The sequence below is a fragment of the Oreochromis niloticus genome, linkage group LG15, assembly GCF_001858045.2.
Source record: "Oreochromis niloticus isolate F11D_XX linkage group LG15, O_niloticus_UMD_NMBU, whole genome shotgun sequence".
NCBI lineage: Eukaryota > Metazoa > Chordata > Actinopteri > Cichliformes > Cichlidae > Oreochromis > Oreochromis niloticus.
Genome location: NC_031980.2, coordinates 37,548,497 through 37,563,502, shown reverse-complemented (window position 1 = coordinate 37,563,502; position 15,006 = coordinate 37,548,497). Strand labels below are relative to the sequence as shown.

General features: G+C 39.8%; 1 protein-coding gene across 24 annotated transcripts in view; it reads left to right on the top strand.

Annotated features, from left to right (window-relative positions):
- The window catches only part of ptprfa (protein tyrosine phosphatase receptor type Fa), a 330,493-nt gene that overhangs the window by 273,267 nt on the left and 42,220 nt on the right, over positions 1–15,006 (top strand). For all 24 annotated transcript variants that reach the window (XM_025899236.1, XM_019345881.2, XM_025899243.1 and 21 more), the window contains one exon: positions 13,978–14,141. In XM_025899236.1, coding sequence (XP_025755021.1) covers positions 13,978–14,141 — 164 coding nt within the window. The remainder of the gene's footprint in view (positions 1–13,977; positions 14,142–15,006) is intronic.

The following is a 15,006-nucleotide window of genomic DNA, read 5'->3' as shown; positions in this document are numbered from 1 at the left end:
ATGCGAATCATGTCCTTGACTCATGCATGCATCTGCAGGTATATCTCCCAAGCAGTTAGGCCGTGATCCCCACTGTCACTCACACGCACCTTGCTTCAAAGAGCATTAAAACTTCAGACTGCTTCTCTAATTTGAACTGCTCTTGTTCCCCGGAGCAGTTGCTCGCCCTCGTGGCATCTGCATTTAAATGTCTTAAGATCTATGGAGAGGGAGGAGGTTGGTCCAGAATAGAACACAAGGCTTCTGGCTTTAAACAGTCTTATGAACTATTCACACAAACACAGTGATGCACCAGATCGGTAATGATTCACTTGGAGTAAGGTGTAGGGGGAGGTTGAGGTTCAAATCTTTTTATGGAAAGGCTTGTGAAAGAAGAACAAAAATGCATGTGCGAGGTCTGATCAAAAGGTTCTGACAAATCAAAAGCCTTACCTGATTTAGATTTGGCTCATCTCACATTCAACTTCATCTTGTTCCAGCTGACTTTTGTTTGCTGTGCAAGTTTGAGGTCCATGGTGAAGAACACAGAGTGGAAGTGGTTACAGTGGCAACCTCCATGACCTGAAAATAGCAGCTGAAGGATGAAGGATGACTGAATACATTAAAACAGATGATCTCAAACAGGTGTGGTTTTGGATTTTTAGGTCCTGTGTCTGAACTATTTTAATCATTCCTCATTTGAGGCTTAAATTGAAGTAAAGCATTTTCTGAAAATGTGCTTGTACTAAGCTGAGCCCAAACCATGAGCGTGTTATGGAGAGCTGCTGGATGTTAACAGGATAAACCTGCATTCAGAGTCTCCTTGAATGGGTTAACCCAAGTCAGGCTTTCATGACTAACCACTTTTACCTCTTGCTGACCGGACCGCCCAAATCCTTCACATGGTGTTAATATTTGCCTCAGCTCTTGTCTCGCCCTGCTCAGTGAAGACATCGGGCCCACTGTTGGTTCTGCTCAGTGGAGAGTTACAGGGTTTTTGTTAAATGATCCAAGGTCTTGGCCCCACTATGTAAAGTGCCCAATGTGACATATGTTATGATTTGGAGCTCTATGAATAAAACTGAAATGAATTGAGCATTTAAATGTCATTCAAATATCAGTGGCTGAAAGAAGTGTGAGATAAAAAGGGGCAGATGGAGAAATGAAAGTAAGCTTTTTTCAGGTTATCAATGGAGGAAATTCAGCACATTCATCAGGTTTATCTGCACTGAAATACGCTGCAAAACGAAGTCTGTCAGTGAGTGAAGAGCGGCCTGAAAACCTTCCAGGTAGAAGTCTGCAGATTTGGCCAACAGTTGTAGAAAAGGGTTTTCTTTGGAACATGTTTGATTTACAGTATTGACAAAAGTTTCATCTTATATGGACAAAATTCTAGGTGTGATGGGACATTTCATGACTTCATTTTGTTGGTACTGTAACAAAACTGTAAGTGCAATAAATAGATTAGATTAGGGCCCAACTGTGTCAGCTTAATGGGTTCCTGCTTTTCTGTTTTTCTGCTATCAGTTTAATAACTGAGCTTTCCACAAAACTCTGAAAAAATCAAACTTTGATCTCTTCAGGAGAAATGAATTTGGACTTTACATGTTTTTTTGGTTTTTTTTATAGTAAGCCAGTTTAATATTTTCATGAGTCCCCAGAAGCTGTTGAAGATTAAATTTAATGTTATGAATATGATGAGTTTTCACTAACTTTTTTACTTCCACCCCAAATTACTAAATTAAAATACAGAAAGGATTTAGGGGGACCAGAAAGTAAAATATAATAAAGACAAAGAGTGAAGACAGAAGTATAGAAAACACAAATACAAAGAGGAGAAACAGAGGAGGCTCAAACAGGAGAACAGATGCAGAAAGATGAGGGGAACACTGAGGGAACAAAAACTGCTACTTCTAATAAAAGTCACGAGAAACCAAAGTGCAGAATCACAAAACTGAAACTTATTACAAGAATTAAAAAAACAGAAACAGGAATGAAAGGCTCAGAAATAAAACTCATGCTCTAAAATAATAAAGAAATCAAGAAGAATCCAAAACTGAAACCACATCAAACACCCAAATTTAAATTTATTAAGTCTGAATATGAAACTCAAACAAACAAACAGACCCTGGGACTATGACAGACGGTGATCTGGGTCTGCACTGAAAAGAAGAACATGTTGGATTTACATAAATCAATAGTGGACATTGGTTGCACACAAATGTTTTGCTTTGGCAGCAACTTAAACAACTGAGTTACATCAACACAACATATTCAAAGCTGTGCATTTTGTGTTGATGAAACATGTTTAGATGAAGTAAGTTGAGCTCTTGGAACATTTTAATCCTTCACAATTTTCTTTTATTTCAACACTATTCAATAACTTTTACCCCAATTCTACTTCATCACTTAAATACTACATGTTGTCTTCATATTGCATAATGTTCAACAAAGTCTAGAGTCTGGTTAACATAAACATTTAATGGATTTACAGCAACCCTACCCCAGATGTGATAGGGTAAGAGGCACAGCACAGACAGGTCACCAGTCTATCACGTAGAGCCAAACAACCATTTGCACTCACATTCACGAGTAATTTAGAATGACAAATTAATCTAACTATGACCTTTAACTGTGGGAGGAAACAAGGGTACCCACTGCAAACTAGCCAGACTGTGGGTTTGAACCCAGGACCTTCATGCGGTGAGGTAACAGTGCTAACCACTGCACCACCAAGCTGTTGATATAGACTTCACAAAAGTAGGAAAGCTATGATTCCAAGGCTTGATGCAGAATTCTTCTGCACGTTTTTGTCCTTGACAGGTTAAACCACAATAAATAGCGAGAGCATACACGGTGTGTGAATAGTTGTCTGCCTCCAGTGATTTTCCTGTGGTTTAAAATCTTGTGAATTTCATGAGTCCAGGCAACTAACCACTCTTACTAGACTGTTTCATGTCATCCCAACAAGAACAAATTAAGGTGTTGAATTTCATGCAGATCCTACATGATTTAATTACGTTCACCATAGAAACATGAAATGATTTTTTACAAATTACAAGTTAGACTTTTGCAAATGTAACAACCATCCAATTTCCTTTTTTTGAGTGTACATGTTTGGGATCTCTGTCTCTCCTCAAGTTACATAAAATTCAGCTTTGTAGTTGTTGGACGATCCTGCTGACAGAAAAACACTGAAACTGCAGTTTCCCCACCTTTAGGCACAAAGATGAAACGCTGACCTTTCCATCTAAGTGGGTAAGACAGCAAATTAATACAGCAGAGCTTCGGCGGCCTCGGCGGATGGTTTTAGTGCTGTTTGTATGATCCTGACACTCGGTGGAGAGGTGGAGAATGGACATTAGGCCGGAGGACTGCGGTTTTTTTCAGAGCAGCATCTGTGTGGATTTAAAAAATGTTCAGAACTTTGAGATAAAAAGAAATAGTTTGATAAAAACTAAAATGTTGATACATATTTAAGCAAATCGCCACACATGCAGGGACTCTCTGTATGCATAATTGGGCATCTGTTTCTTATTCATGTCATCCCTTAGTTCCTGGAACTTTATCAGAGAGACTTAGCAATTTATTGTTCTGTACATGCCATTGTCCTCCAACATTTAGATGCCATTCAAACATTTTAAATAAATGATTAAATGGAGCATTTCTCATCACTCCCACTTTGCTGCGCCTCCCCTCATTACAGCTTTTGTAATGAGGGAAGTGCGTCGTCTTGGACAATACTTGTTCCATAGTGTTAAGAACAGAGCTGCAGGGTCCAGATTCAATAAATGACACGTTGCTGAATGTGATTCCAGCCTGTACAAAAATAGAAACCTAATCACATTCATTGAAAAAAGGGGACGTAAGCTTAGCTTTTATTTCTGCCGCAAAGCTGCTGGAGGGGTGGAGGCGACAAGAGAAGAGTGGGAAGGAAAAGAAAGGCGAGGGGGCTGCAGAGTGAAGGAAAAGGGCACTGTGGTTTTCTGTGGCCCCCACTGCTGGTAAACAAGCCGGGACGTGTGAAATTGGATCAAAGAAAAAGGCCATATAAACAGTGTGATCACTTAGAGTGGAGGGTGGGTAGAGGGTGGGTCGGCTAGGAGAGCACGGCGGCTTCCTGTGAATGCAGAGCCCTGTGGGAGCGACAGAGAGGTGAGCAGAAGAGTTAGAGGGAGCTTAATGGGAGGATAAGACCAAGAAAGGAAAGAAATGCTGCAGTCACTGGAGAGAGGGCCTTACAGATGCTGGGATGTGTTTCTAATGTAGGAGGAGGAGAGTTGCTGAACTTTGAGGGGAAAAGAGGAATAGGTACTGGATATCTTCCAGCTTGTACGCATAGATGAGCCGAGAGGAGACGACTCCGGCTGAGGGAGAAATATTCAGTGTTTTGGGAAATAACCGAGCTGTCAAAATACATTGCAGTCACACATTGTTTCATACTTTGTAATCAGTCACTTCTTGCGGAAGGATTATGGACGGTGGAAACAATTTTGTTGAGCAAAATGTTCATCCCCCTGCACCTCTGCTATTATAGACACTTCTCTTCTTTGCGTCTCCTCTCTCCAGTTTGCAGATGTAGCAGCAGCATATTTTTCACCCCTGAAGGATTACTATCTACGAGGTACCACCGCTGAGATTGATCACTTCAAAACTTCCCCCCTGAGATTATCTAAATATCCCTCAGAATATGCTTCTGCTGCATCTAAAAGCTGTGAAAACTGTCATTTTTCAAAAAGAAAAAAAGTTTTCTGAGCTGTAAGCAGTACTTTGCTAAAAGTGCCACAAAGTACTAAAGAGAGAAGAGAGCGGAAAGCGCTGAGGAGACAGATGAGCTGAGCGCGTTATCAAGCGCCACACCTTTTAGCTACTAATGCTTCAAGGTTTCTTCTATACACTATGCTACAGAGCTCGGGAAGGTGGCTACCGTCTTTTTAAAGAAACGCTGAGGTTTGTCGTCAGTTATGAAAATGTGTAAACCAGGAATGGAACCAATATAATAAGACTTTTTCATTAGAATTACCATAAGAGAAAAGCAATGATGAGCTCATGAGTAAATCAATCTCTTCATAATCTCCCCTTTAGGCTACAATAATAACGGTGCTGTCGGCGTGACAATAAAACAAGAGGAAAAACAACTAAACTTTTGTTGTTTTAGTGTATTTCTTTATTTCTCACAGAGCAGCACAAAAATATAAAAAGTGAAGCTTTAACAAATGTAGCTACTATAGTTTCCATCTGCACAGCACAAGCCCACAGTGTGCACTCTCCTAACATCAGTAACCTTCTCGGTCATTAGGAGTGTTTGACAAGACTCACACCTGCAGCCGTTGCCTCACACTTTTTAAGTGACATTTCCTGTTGACATGTTGTGACATTTTTGTCATTGCTTGGCTAAAATATCAACTGCCCAAGACTTGGGCTGTAAAAGTTCTGAGACTGAATTTGCAATAGAAAGATCCCCAGTCTCGTGCCACAGCTCTGTCCTGATACAGAGACGCAGACATTTGAAAACTGCATCACTGCAGTGCATTAATATAAACTCGCATGAACCGGGAGGATTACGTGACAGCGATGGCAGAGCAAGGAGACGTTCTTTTATCACTGTGGTTAATTGAAGTAATAATACTGGGAGCATTTCTAACAAACAGTTTATCCAGGTGGCGAGCTCTGGGGCTGAAAAATGACACCAGTGCAGAAGCGCTAAAAACCGCAGTTCCTCTGGTGGCCACTTGACTGACTACAAATGCCAGTCAAATTCCCTGACCCTCTCATATTAAGACTTTACACCAGAAATAAACATGTACATTACAAGCAAACAAATGGCAAAATAAACATGGATACTGGAGCTAGGGAGCTGGTTAATGACAGAAGTGCCTTGAATTAAAGTCAGCTAATTAAAGTCACTGAATCAAATCTCTCTGCAGTGTTTGTGCTGCTGGTGCCTTTTGGAGCCGTTTTTAATGAAATTGTGTAACACAGACTACGGCCTGCCCAAAATGTTGTGCTTCAGTGTTTGTGAGTTAAATTCTACTATTTTACTAGCACTAGTTAGCACATATATGTATCTGTGCAATGCAGCGGCACTGTTTATGGATGCAGCTTGCTAACCAAAGATTAGCTGACAGCTGTCCAAAACCAGCATGTCTATGGTGGCTATGTCCATCTTTTATATATAGTTTCAGTTTAACAGAACATCCTTTTAAAGATTTTTATAATTATCAACGCAGCATGTGTTTAAATGCAGGATCAATAGTAGCAGTTAAGACATAGCTTCTGTAATGTGCATTATGTAATGAAAGCTGTTTAGCCATCTGCTTATGCTGCTTGTGCTATTAGCCATGCGGAGCTGTTAATGGTTGGTTTAAGTACTAGTTTGGTGAAAGCTGCGATTTAAAGATTGCTCAGGTAGAAAATGAACTGGAAAACCATCAGAATAACTGATTTTATTTTTCAAATTCATCCCCTCCTAAAATACAGAAGAATTAATACTCCCATTATCAGAATGTAAAAAGATTATTTATACATTTCTGGCCTTTTTTCTGCTTTAGAGACTCAAGCTGTGAGTTTGTGCTGCTGCTGCCTGGGCAAGAGATTTGATCGCAGTGGGACGGAAGCACAGAAAAACTGTTCCTCAAGGCAGAAAATATTAATTATGTATGAGTTTTCATTAAGGCTATATGCAATAACTAACAGGTGACCAGCCAACATAAACATCTTGTGTATGTACTCGATGGGTAAATAAATATATTCCTACCCACAGCTGTCAAGTGTAATGGTGTGAAATGGGCATGACATCAGCCAGCATGCATATATGCATACTAAATGTCTGACATTTGCAGCTTGTACTAGATGCAAAAACAGGGAGACGTTCACAGAACCGACTCCATGGCACCACTTTTGAGACACATTTAAAAATTTGCTTGCTGATAAACAGCCTCCTCTTGTAGATTAAAGAAACATTTAATCAGCTCCACTCCCTCCACTACTTAATCCATTTATAACTGTTCCAAGTCTTAATTTCTATCAACACTGCACCAGAAGCTGGAAGAAAGGAAGAGAGGAATGAAACCAAACTATCAGGTGCAGTGCAAAGCCAAAGAAAGAAAATTAAACTTCACTTAACACCAAACATCTTGATAAATGACTGAGTGTCAGCATTGAGACTTAGTGTTTGCAGTAAGTTTGCAGTGCATGAGAAACTTTCAATAAACAAGCGACAGCTGCACTGTTATAATAAAAAAGAAGTCAGTTCCAGACCAAAAAAATCAAAATCACAGTTGGAGACCCACCTGATTGGTCGATTACTTTTGCTTTGCTACAGTGCTTTAGTTGTTTGGTGACGGACGAAACGGCAAAAAGTAGACTCGTCCCAAAAGACAGTAACAACACCAAACTATAAACACTGAGGAGATAAGACATTTGGTTGGCAGCATGTGCTTCTTGGAGAAGGGATATGAAAGCGGTGCATCAGACGAAGGAGCAGAGACAGTTCGGCTGTGGGAGGATAAGCCTGGAGCACGCCTGCTGCCAACTGGTGCACGCTTCTAATGTGGGTGACAATTACTCACACACAGCAACACACGTACAGTACAAAGTCATTATGAAAAATAGTGGAAAAAGGAAATAGAAGAAGTATCACTCACTAAGCTTTCTAACAGTGTGTGTGTGTGTGTGATTATTATTATTATTATGCAAATAAAAAAAGCATTTCTCCAAAGCAAGGCAGAGCAACCTGTACCTTGATTTGACTAAAGTCATACTAATTCAACCATAACAAATGGAGGCCTGGGTAAGAGGTTATATTTTAAGGCCATTTAATTCAAAGAGAGCTTTATTAACACGTCTAACCAAAAATCAGGTATGTTAACAGTTATGACAGGATTACATTCAGTTTTTCTGCGTGCAGGAAGTTCTCACAAAAAACAAAGAAAGAAATCAGATTGTCAAGAATTTTGCTTTCTCATTAAAAAAGAGGTTTTAAAAAACTGAGCGAGAAGTTCATGGTCGCTTCTGTAGAGTGAAACTCATTACATGAGCATGCTGAAAATATGGGCAAGAAAAACATCTCTAGTCATAGTCAAACTCACATCATAGTGACTGAAGCCATGTGACTGCCATTTATTTTTGGTCAGCTTGTTGTTGTGTAACTTCAGAGCTTTAGCACAGGTCATCGGATTCCCATGCATTTCTATATTCATGCACGTATGGATTGATTATAATCAGGTTTCTTGCCTTGAAATTAAAGTTTACGCTAGTAAACTTTAGAGTTTGATGTGTTTGCGAGGCCGTTCTGTGTCAAAATGATTTTTGGGGGCATTTTGCAGCAGGACAAATACAAAAAAGTCTGTTATAGACACAAAGATCATGTATAATTCATGTGTAGCTGTCAGCTTGGATACTGCAACCTCGACCATGAATGCTAAAGTGAAAAAGAGTGTGAAAAAATGTGCTGAAATTAATGAATCATTAAGGAAACAAAGCTGGTCGAGGGTGGCTTTGTTTTTAACAAGCGGCACACTTCAGTGGGGTTTACGGCTTTTACCCAGTGGAGCTGCAGCCTTGTTGAGCCAGAGCCCCGTCAGGCTTACAGGAATATTTATAGTCTCATTCACCAACACAGTCCAACTTACTGCACTTGTCTCACAGAACATAAAGTGACAAGCAGAACAGTTACTTAAAGTGAATTACTCCCTGCAAATTGATCCATGTAACCCCTTTTAATGTTTATTCTGTTGCCAATATCTGACTGCCTCCAACTCTGCAGCTTAGAGAAGACCTAAAGGTGTTTTCTTTGATTTCACTTCATCTGCAATATTTTATTATTTTGTAATCAAGCAAATTTTTTTGCACTGCTTTACTCCAGAGGTCATTAGGATCACAAACATCTCTTGGTTTGGACTGACAGGAAGGTGTTTTGTGGTATTAATTTCACTAATTTTACATGTCAAAGTCAATTGGGGGAGTACTACTGCTGTGCTGGTGAAATGCTTGTTTAATGTGTTTGGTGGCTCTGGAGGAGTTTTTGTTTACTCGAGTGACATTGCTTGAGAAATGATTGGTCTCCACAGAGACTGTAATTACAGAAACACTGCATAAAAACCTGGCCGTCTGGGGTTTTAATGATGTGGGCTTTTACAGAGAGGGGGCTCTAAAATACTGATGCAATCGTGGGAAACATTGCTGTTTAACATGGGAGCCATTCTGTGATAGACTAATGGCCCATTTCCATTGAAAAAACTGTATACAAAAGATGGATGTAGCCGACATGACATCACTGCCTGGTTTTTCTGATTACCGTATTTTTCGGGCCATAAGGCGGATTAAGTGAAACAAAACAGTCAGATAAGTCAAACTTTACTCAACTCATTCTTCTTGCTTCCTCCACTTCTGTACCATTGATTCATCAGTGTTGAATCCTCTGGCAGCTGCTCTATTCCCATGTTGTTGCAGTATATTAATGACTAACCTGGTATTGTGGATGGATTATCTCAGTTGTTCTCCTGACTGAAGTTTGGTCCGTTTACAGCATCCTGCCATGCGATCGCATTTGTCCCTAACCATCGGGAACCCTCACGTTAACTTTTATCGAGTGGAAAAAAGTTAGCGTTCATCCTCCAGCTTCACTGTGTTTATGCTATGCTAACATAGCTGTGTCGCTAGCAATCACGCAGCACATCATTATATACCAGCTAGCCCAACTTCAGTAACCCTACAAACGTCACTGCTGTTTAGTTTTCTGTCTTCATTTATGTTGGAAGTGATAGCAGAGCTGTACGTTTGAATGTTTCAGAAATCTCTCAGTCAGAACATGCTATATCATGTTTAGGTGGAAGCTAGCGAGCTAACTTCCTGCTAACTTCTAACTCTGTTAATTTAATAAATCCTGTTTTCATGGATGCCTGGATGTTAAACTTAAGTGTTACACCTGGTAAAGCAGCAACGCTGTGATGTTACAGTGTTTGTTTGACTTTGGGACCTGAAGTTGAAGGAGTTTTGGACCCAGATTACTCCACGAGGCTCCTGACTACGGTAGCTGTAATACTCCGACAATCCATCAAGTGGTGCGGCTTCATAGCTTACCAAAGTCGGACTAAAACATTTTTTGACAGATTTTTGAGCGCCGTGTACCACATAAAATCGGTTCGAGGTCAGTAAGCATAACCAGAATTCATACATAAGGCGCGCTGGATTATAAGGATTTTTGATAAAATTAAAGGCTTTTAAGTGCGACTTATGGTGCGGGAAATACAGTATCTAACACTAGCGATCGCGGTTACCAAGCTTCATCCATACTGTATGGGTCACAAACAAACAAACATATACAAGATTCAACTTGGTTATAAAAAATAATTCATTATGGAGGTTTTGATTAACTGTGAAGACCACAATAATTTTTTGTACCTGACTGGAAAACTTTATCTCGACTGTAGGACTGTGCATTTTAACATGAAAGTCTATGTGGATCAGCTCACTGCAGTTAGCCTCAAGTTAGCCTTTACAGGAGCTGCTATTTCTGCATTGGCTTTATTTGTCAACCACGAGGCCGACGCTTTTTTATGTAAAACACTGAATCAAATTTAAAGACAACTGCTGCCAATGACACTGTTGCTATGGATGCAAATAGCTTAAATTGCCAAAGCATTAGAATACACACTCTGTCATCTTTTGAAGTTAAAAGTCCTTGAACTCAATAAATTTGTGAAAGCCATTCAAAACTGGCTGCTTTGGAGCACTGGAATCTCAACAAGTGATGAAGTGGTATTTGTCACATTATGCTTGATGTGCTCAGCCAGAGTAGGCCTGAACAGTGAGGATAGGTTCAGTTTTTACCCTTTTTTTGTTGTATTTCTTTAAAGCTGAGGTAGGCAACATGTTTTTTGCGCCATTAGACAAAAATCCATTAAAAGCTTTCAGCATATTGAAATGCAATTGGTCTGAGAGAGAAGCAGACCCTTGCACTTACTCTGGCCTGTTTTTAAGTAGGTGACAATGATATGAGACTATGAACAGATGGCATAATCGATGCGTTGTTCAGCGTGAGTCTGGATGGTCGACATCAGTCCATTACACAAATCAAAGCCCTAGATGTAACTATAGAGTAGAAATATGTAAGCTTCAACAGATTTGTATGTCTTTAGTTTTTCTTTGTATGTGTGCTGTTTTTTCCAAAGATGCACGACTGCAGAGCTCTCAGTTTTTGCCCTCATCAGCATTTAAAAACATTAAAAGTATAGTGGAGAAAACAGATCTTTTAGATGAACAGACTCTGTCCTAGCAGCGAGACATGAGTTTATATTGTGCCAGAGTGAGAGACTGTCTAAGTCCATGTCCTTTAGTGATGGCAGGGGAGAACTCAGGGCTGGCCTCAGGTCTCCATGCCCCATCTGAAGGTGTAGTGAAGCTGTTGGCATTATTGCCGATGCGGATCCTTGCACTGAGCTTCTGGCCTCAGGGGTGGGTCTCATCACAACAAGCAGTACCGTCCCACATCAAGCACATCCAGCACAGCAGCCTGTCTCTGCCTGTCTCGCATCTCACTCTCTACCCTCCTCTATCCCCAACCCCATCCCCTCCACCTGCTGCCTTCTAGGAGCTGTCACAGATAACCAGTTGCCTTCACCTGCAGAGACCTGTTAGTGTAGTTAAACCTCATTTACACTCCCATATGGAATCCTGCTTTACAGTTGCTTAAAATCTTTAAATTGATGAATTGAATCAAACTGTTTTCACCATTAAAATATTTAAGTTACATGAAGTTTTTGGTAATGTGATGGATAGTCCTGTTACAGGTTTAACATTATTCCTCTGATCGATGGGGGATTGTGCTACAAAATATTGTAAAGCTTCAACAAAGGCAATAAAAAGGCTTCATGCAGGTTACATGGATGCAATAAATGCAGGATTTTCTTTGGGTTTTTTCAGGAACTTTTTCAGGAACTCTGTGCACCACAGAGATATTTTAGAGTTTTAACAAGAACCAGCAAGAATAAACAAAAACTTATCCAAAAGACTGCAAAACTGAGTTTCCATTAGCATATTGTTATGTTTGCCATACACTGGGAAACAGATCAGTTTGTATTGTGTTATTTTTTTCCTCACTGAGACAACAAATGCCTATTTGTGTTCTAATTATTGATGATTATGTTTTCTGTTGTTGTTGGGTTTTTTTTATTGTGATGGGCTAATCATATTAGTCATAGAAACTGAACTGGAATAGAAATAAACATCACTGCACACATGGAGAGCAAAGGTACTTTCATGCTATGAAGACTGGGCAGCAGCACAAACCTCTATATCAGCCTACTGCCAATATACAAGACAGAGACATAAACTAGCCAGAATTTCTTTCCATTTAATTTAAACAAATAAGAAAACAGTAAAACGCTCACGTCTAAGAGTAAAATTAATGTTTTATCTAAGTTGTTTTTATCTCGACCCAGACTGTCTCCTGATGTTTTTGTAAAATCTCAACCTTTACCTCTAGGGAAACTGTTTTTAAAGCCACCCTGAGAGCCACTAATTAACTCCCAGAATGTTCACAAGTTATTTCCATTCATGCAGATTGTATCTGTAGACAAAGACAGTGATTTTTACTGTACTCTTATTTTCTTCCTATTAGATCGCACAACTACCAGTGGGACTTTCTGATTGATGTGTTGCATTGAAAGGGATGCTGTGGTGTGAATACCTGAATTCCCAAAAACTTGGGGAGTGGTGTGAAATGTAAATAAGAACAAAATGCAATGATCTGCAAACCTCATAAACCCGGATTTTATTCATGGTGAAAGACAGAAAACAGGAAGAGGAATGACGTCCCCTTCTTGTCTGATATAGGACTCTAAATGCTCCGGTCCAGAAAGGTCTGGACTGCAGTTAAGCTCGTTCAACACTGGACTCCTCTAGTATGAAGTCATGCTGTTGTTTTAGGTGTTTGTTTTTGTTTTTGTGTTTACTTCTGAGAAACTCTCTCTAAGAAGCTCCTTTTATGCCCACTCATGTTACTCACTGTTTACCAGTTAACAAAATATTCCTCCAGCTGTTTCTTTTTAGTACCACTAACTTTTCCAGCCTTTTGTTGCCCGTCTCCCAACTTTTCTCAAAACATGTTTAAAATAAGCAAAAATATTTCATTCGTTCATGAGATTTGGAAATAATTGCATTCTGTTTTTATTTACATTATACACAGTGTCCAGGTGTGTGTGTGTGTGTGTGTGTGTGTGTGTGTACATGTTTAGACATCTTTGTGAGGACAGAAAATTAGGTCCAAGAGTCACTTATTGGAGAGGTCCCCAACCTTTTTTGCGCTACGGACCGCTTTATGTCCAACAGTATTTTCACGGACCGGCCTTTAAGGTGTCGCGGATAAATACAACAAAATAAAACCAGTACCGGTACCAAAAAAAGAAGATTTATTCATAACACACGGGAAAAGACCCAGGGACAAAAACGATAAAAAAATAACGATAAAAACCGATTAAAAACCCTGAAAACCGTAAATTTCACACTCGAGCCTCAGCTCTCGCGGCCCGGTACCAAACGACTCACGGACCGGTCCGTGGCCGGGGGTTGGGGACCGCTGACTTACGGGGACAAAATGCCCGTCCTCATGAGTTTGAAGGCATTTTTGAGGCTCAAAATGTGGTTTTAGTGTCAGGGTTAGGATTAGGTTATGGTCAGGTTTGGCACTCGTTTTTGATGGTTAGGGTGAGCAGCTAGGGAAATGCCAATGAGATGTCCTCACTGAGATATGAAAACGAGTGTGTGTGTGTTTTCTGTTCTGTCTTCATGATTTCTTATGAAGCTGTTTAGCCTGCAATTTGATTAGAATAGAGCCGAATAGAATAGAATAGACACTTATTGTCATTTTATATGTACAGCGAAATTGTGGACCTCCTTTTAAACTGTACCACGCTGCTACATTTACTTCTATATTTTGGATTTGAGGTTTTTTAAGTGAAATGTGAACTGACTGAATCCTTCCCTGATCGTTTGCAGCAGAGGACGTTTGCAGCCAGCCCTTTCTCTGATCCCTTCACGGTGAAGATCAGTGGGGTTATTCGACAACCACAAGAAGACCCGGAGATGCTGTGGGTGATGGGTCCGGTGCTGGCCGTCATTCTGATTATCATTATAGTCATCGCTATTTTACTCTTCAAAAGGTGAGTATGACAGCTGCAACAGCAGACACTGCGAGGACACACACTGGTTATTTTTGGAGTGACGCCCAAAATAAAATGATGAAAACATCTATCGTTAATCACATCAGGCTCAGAAAAATACTGAAAACACTGTTTTTACAAGCACATTTTATTTTTTATTAACATTTTCCTTCACAAGGCCTTTACTTGAAAATTCACTGAAGTCAAAGCAGTAAAGACAAAGGCTCTTGTTTTGTTAAAATGCTAAATGATTAAATTAATGTAGTAGATCCATCAGTGACTGAATATGATTATAATTAGTTTTAGTACATATTGCTTGTATTTGTCATTATCTTTTTAGATAAACATTATTATTGAAGTCGGATGCTCTTTTCTAAACCTTGACAAGTAGTTTGGGGTCTAAGTTAAACTATAGGCTGGCATAGGTTACCTCCTACCTGCTAATGCAAAGTACTGGATTCCCACTGCAGTGAGATGAGTTGGCTAATATCAGCTTGCTTGCTCACTACTGTTACTAGCAAAACTAGCTATCTGAAGGCTATCTGTCCAACTACATATATATGAAATACTTATGAAATCACTTTGAAATTAACACTATCATTATACATTGCAAGTTATCTGCTTTATATCTGCTTTAAAGTGCGTATGTGAGAGTGAGACCATGGTGTCACGTACTTCTGATTTGAAGCTCTTGTTTTCAGAGCGGCCACAGTATTCAGAGTCGTACACAGTAAGGATGTAAGGCTATTAACAAGATAATCAACATCTGTGGGAGTAGGATTTAGGTAGGCGCTCTGATATGATATGATGGGCCCTGATAGTTCAAGACTTTGAATGTGAGCAGAGAAGCCAGTATGTGATCCAT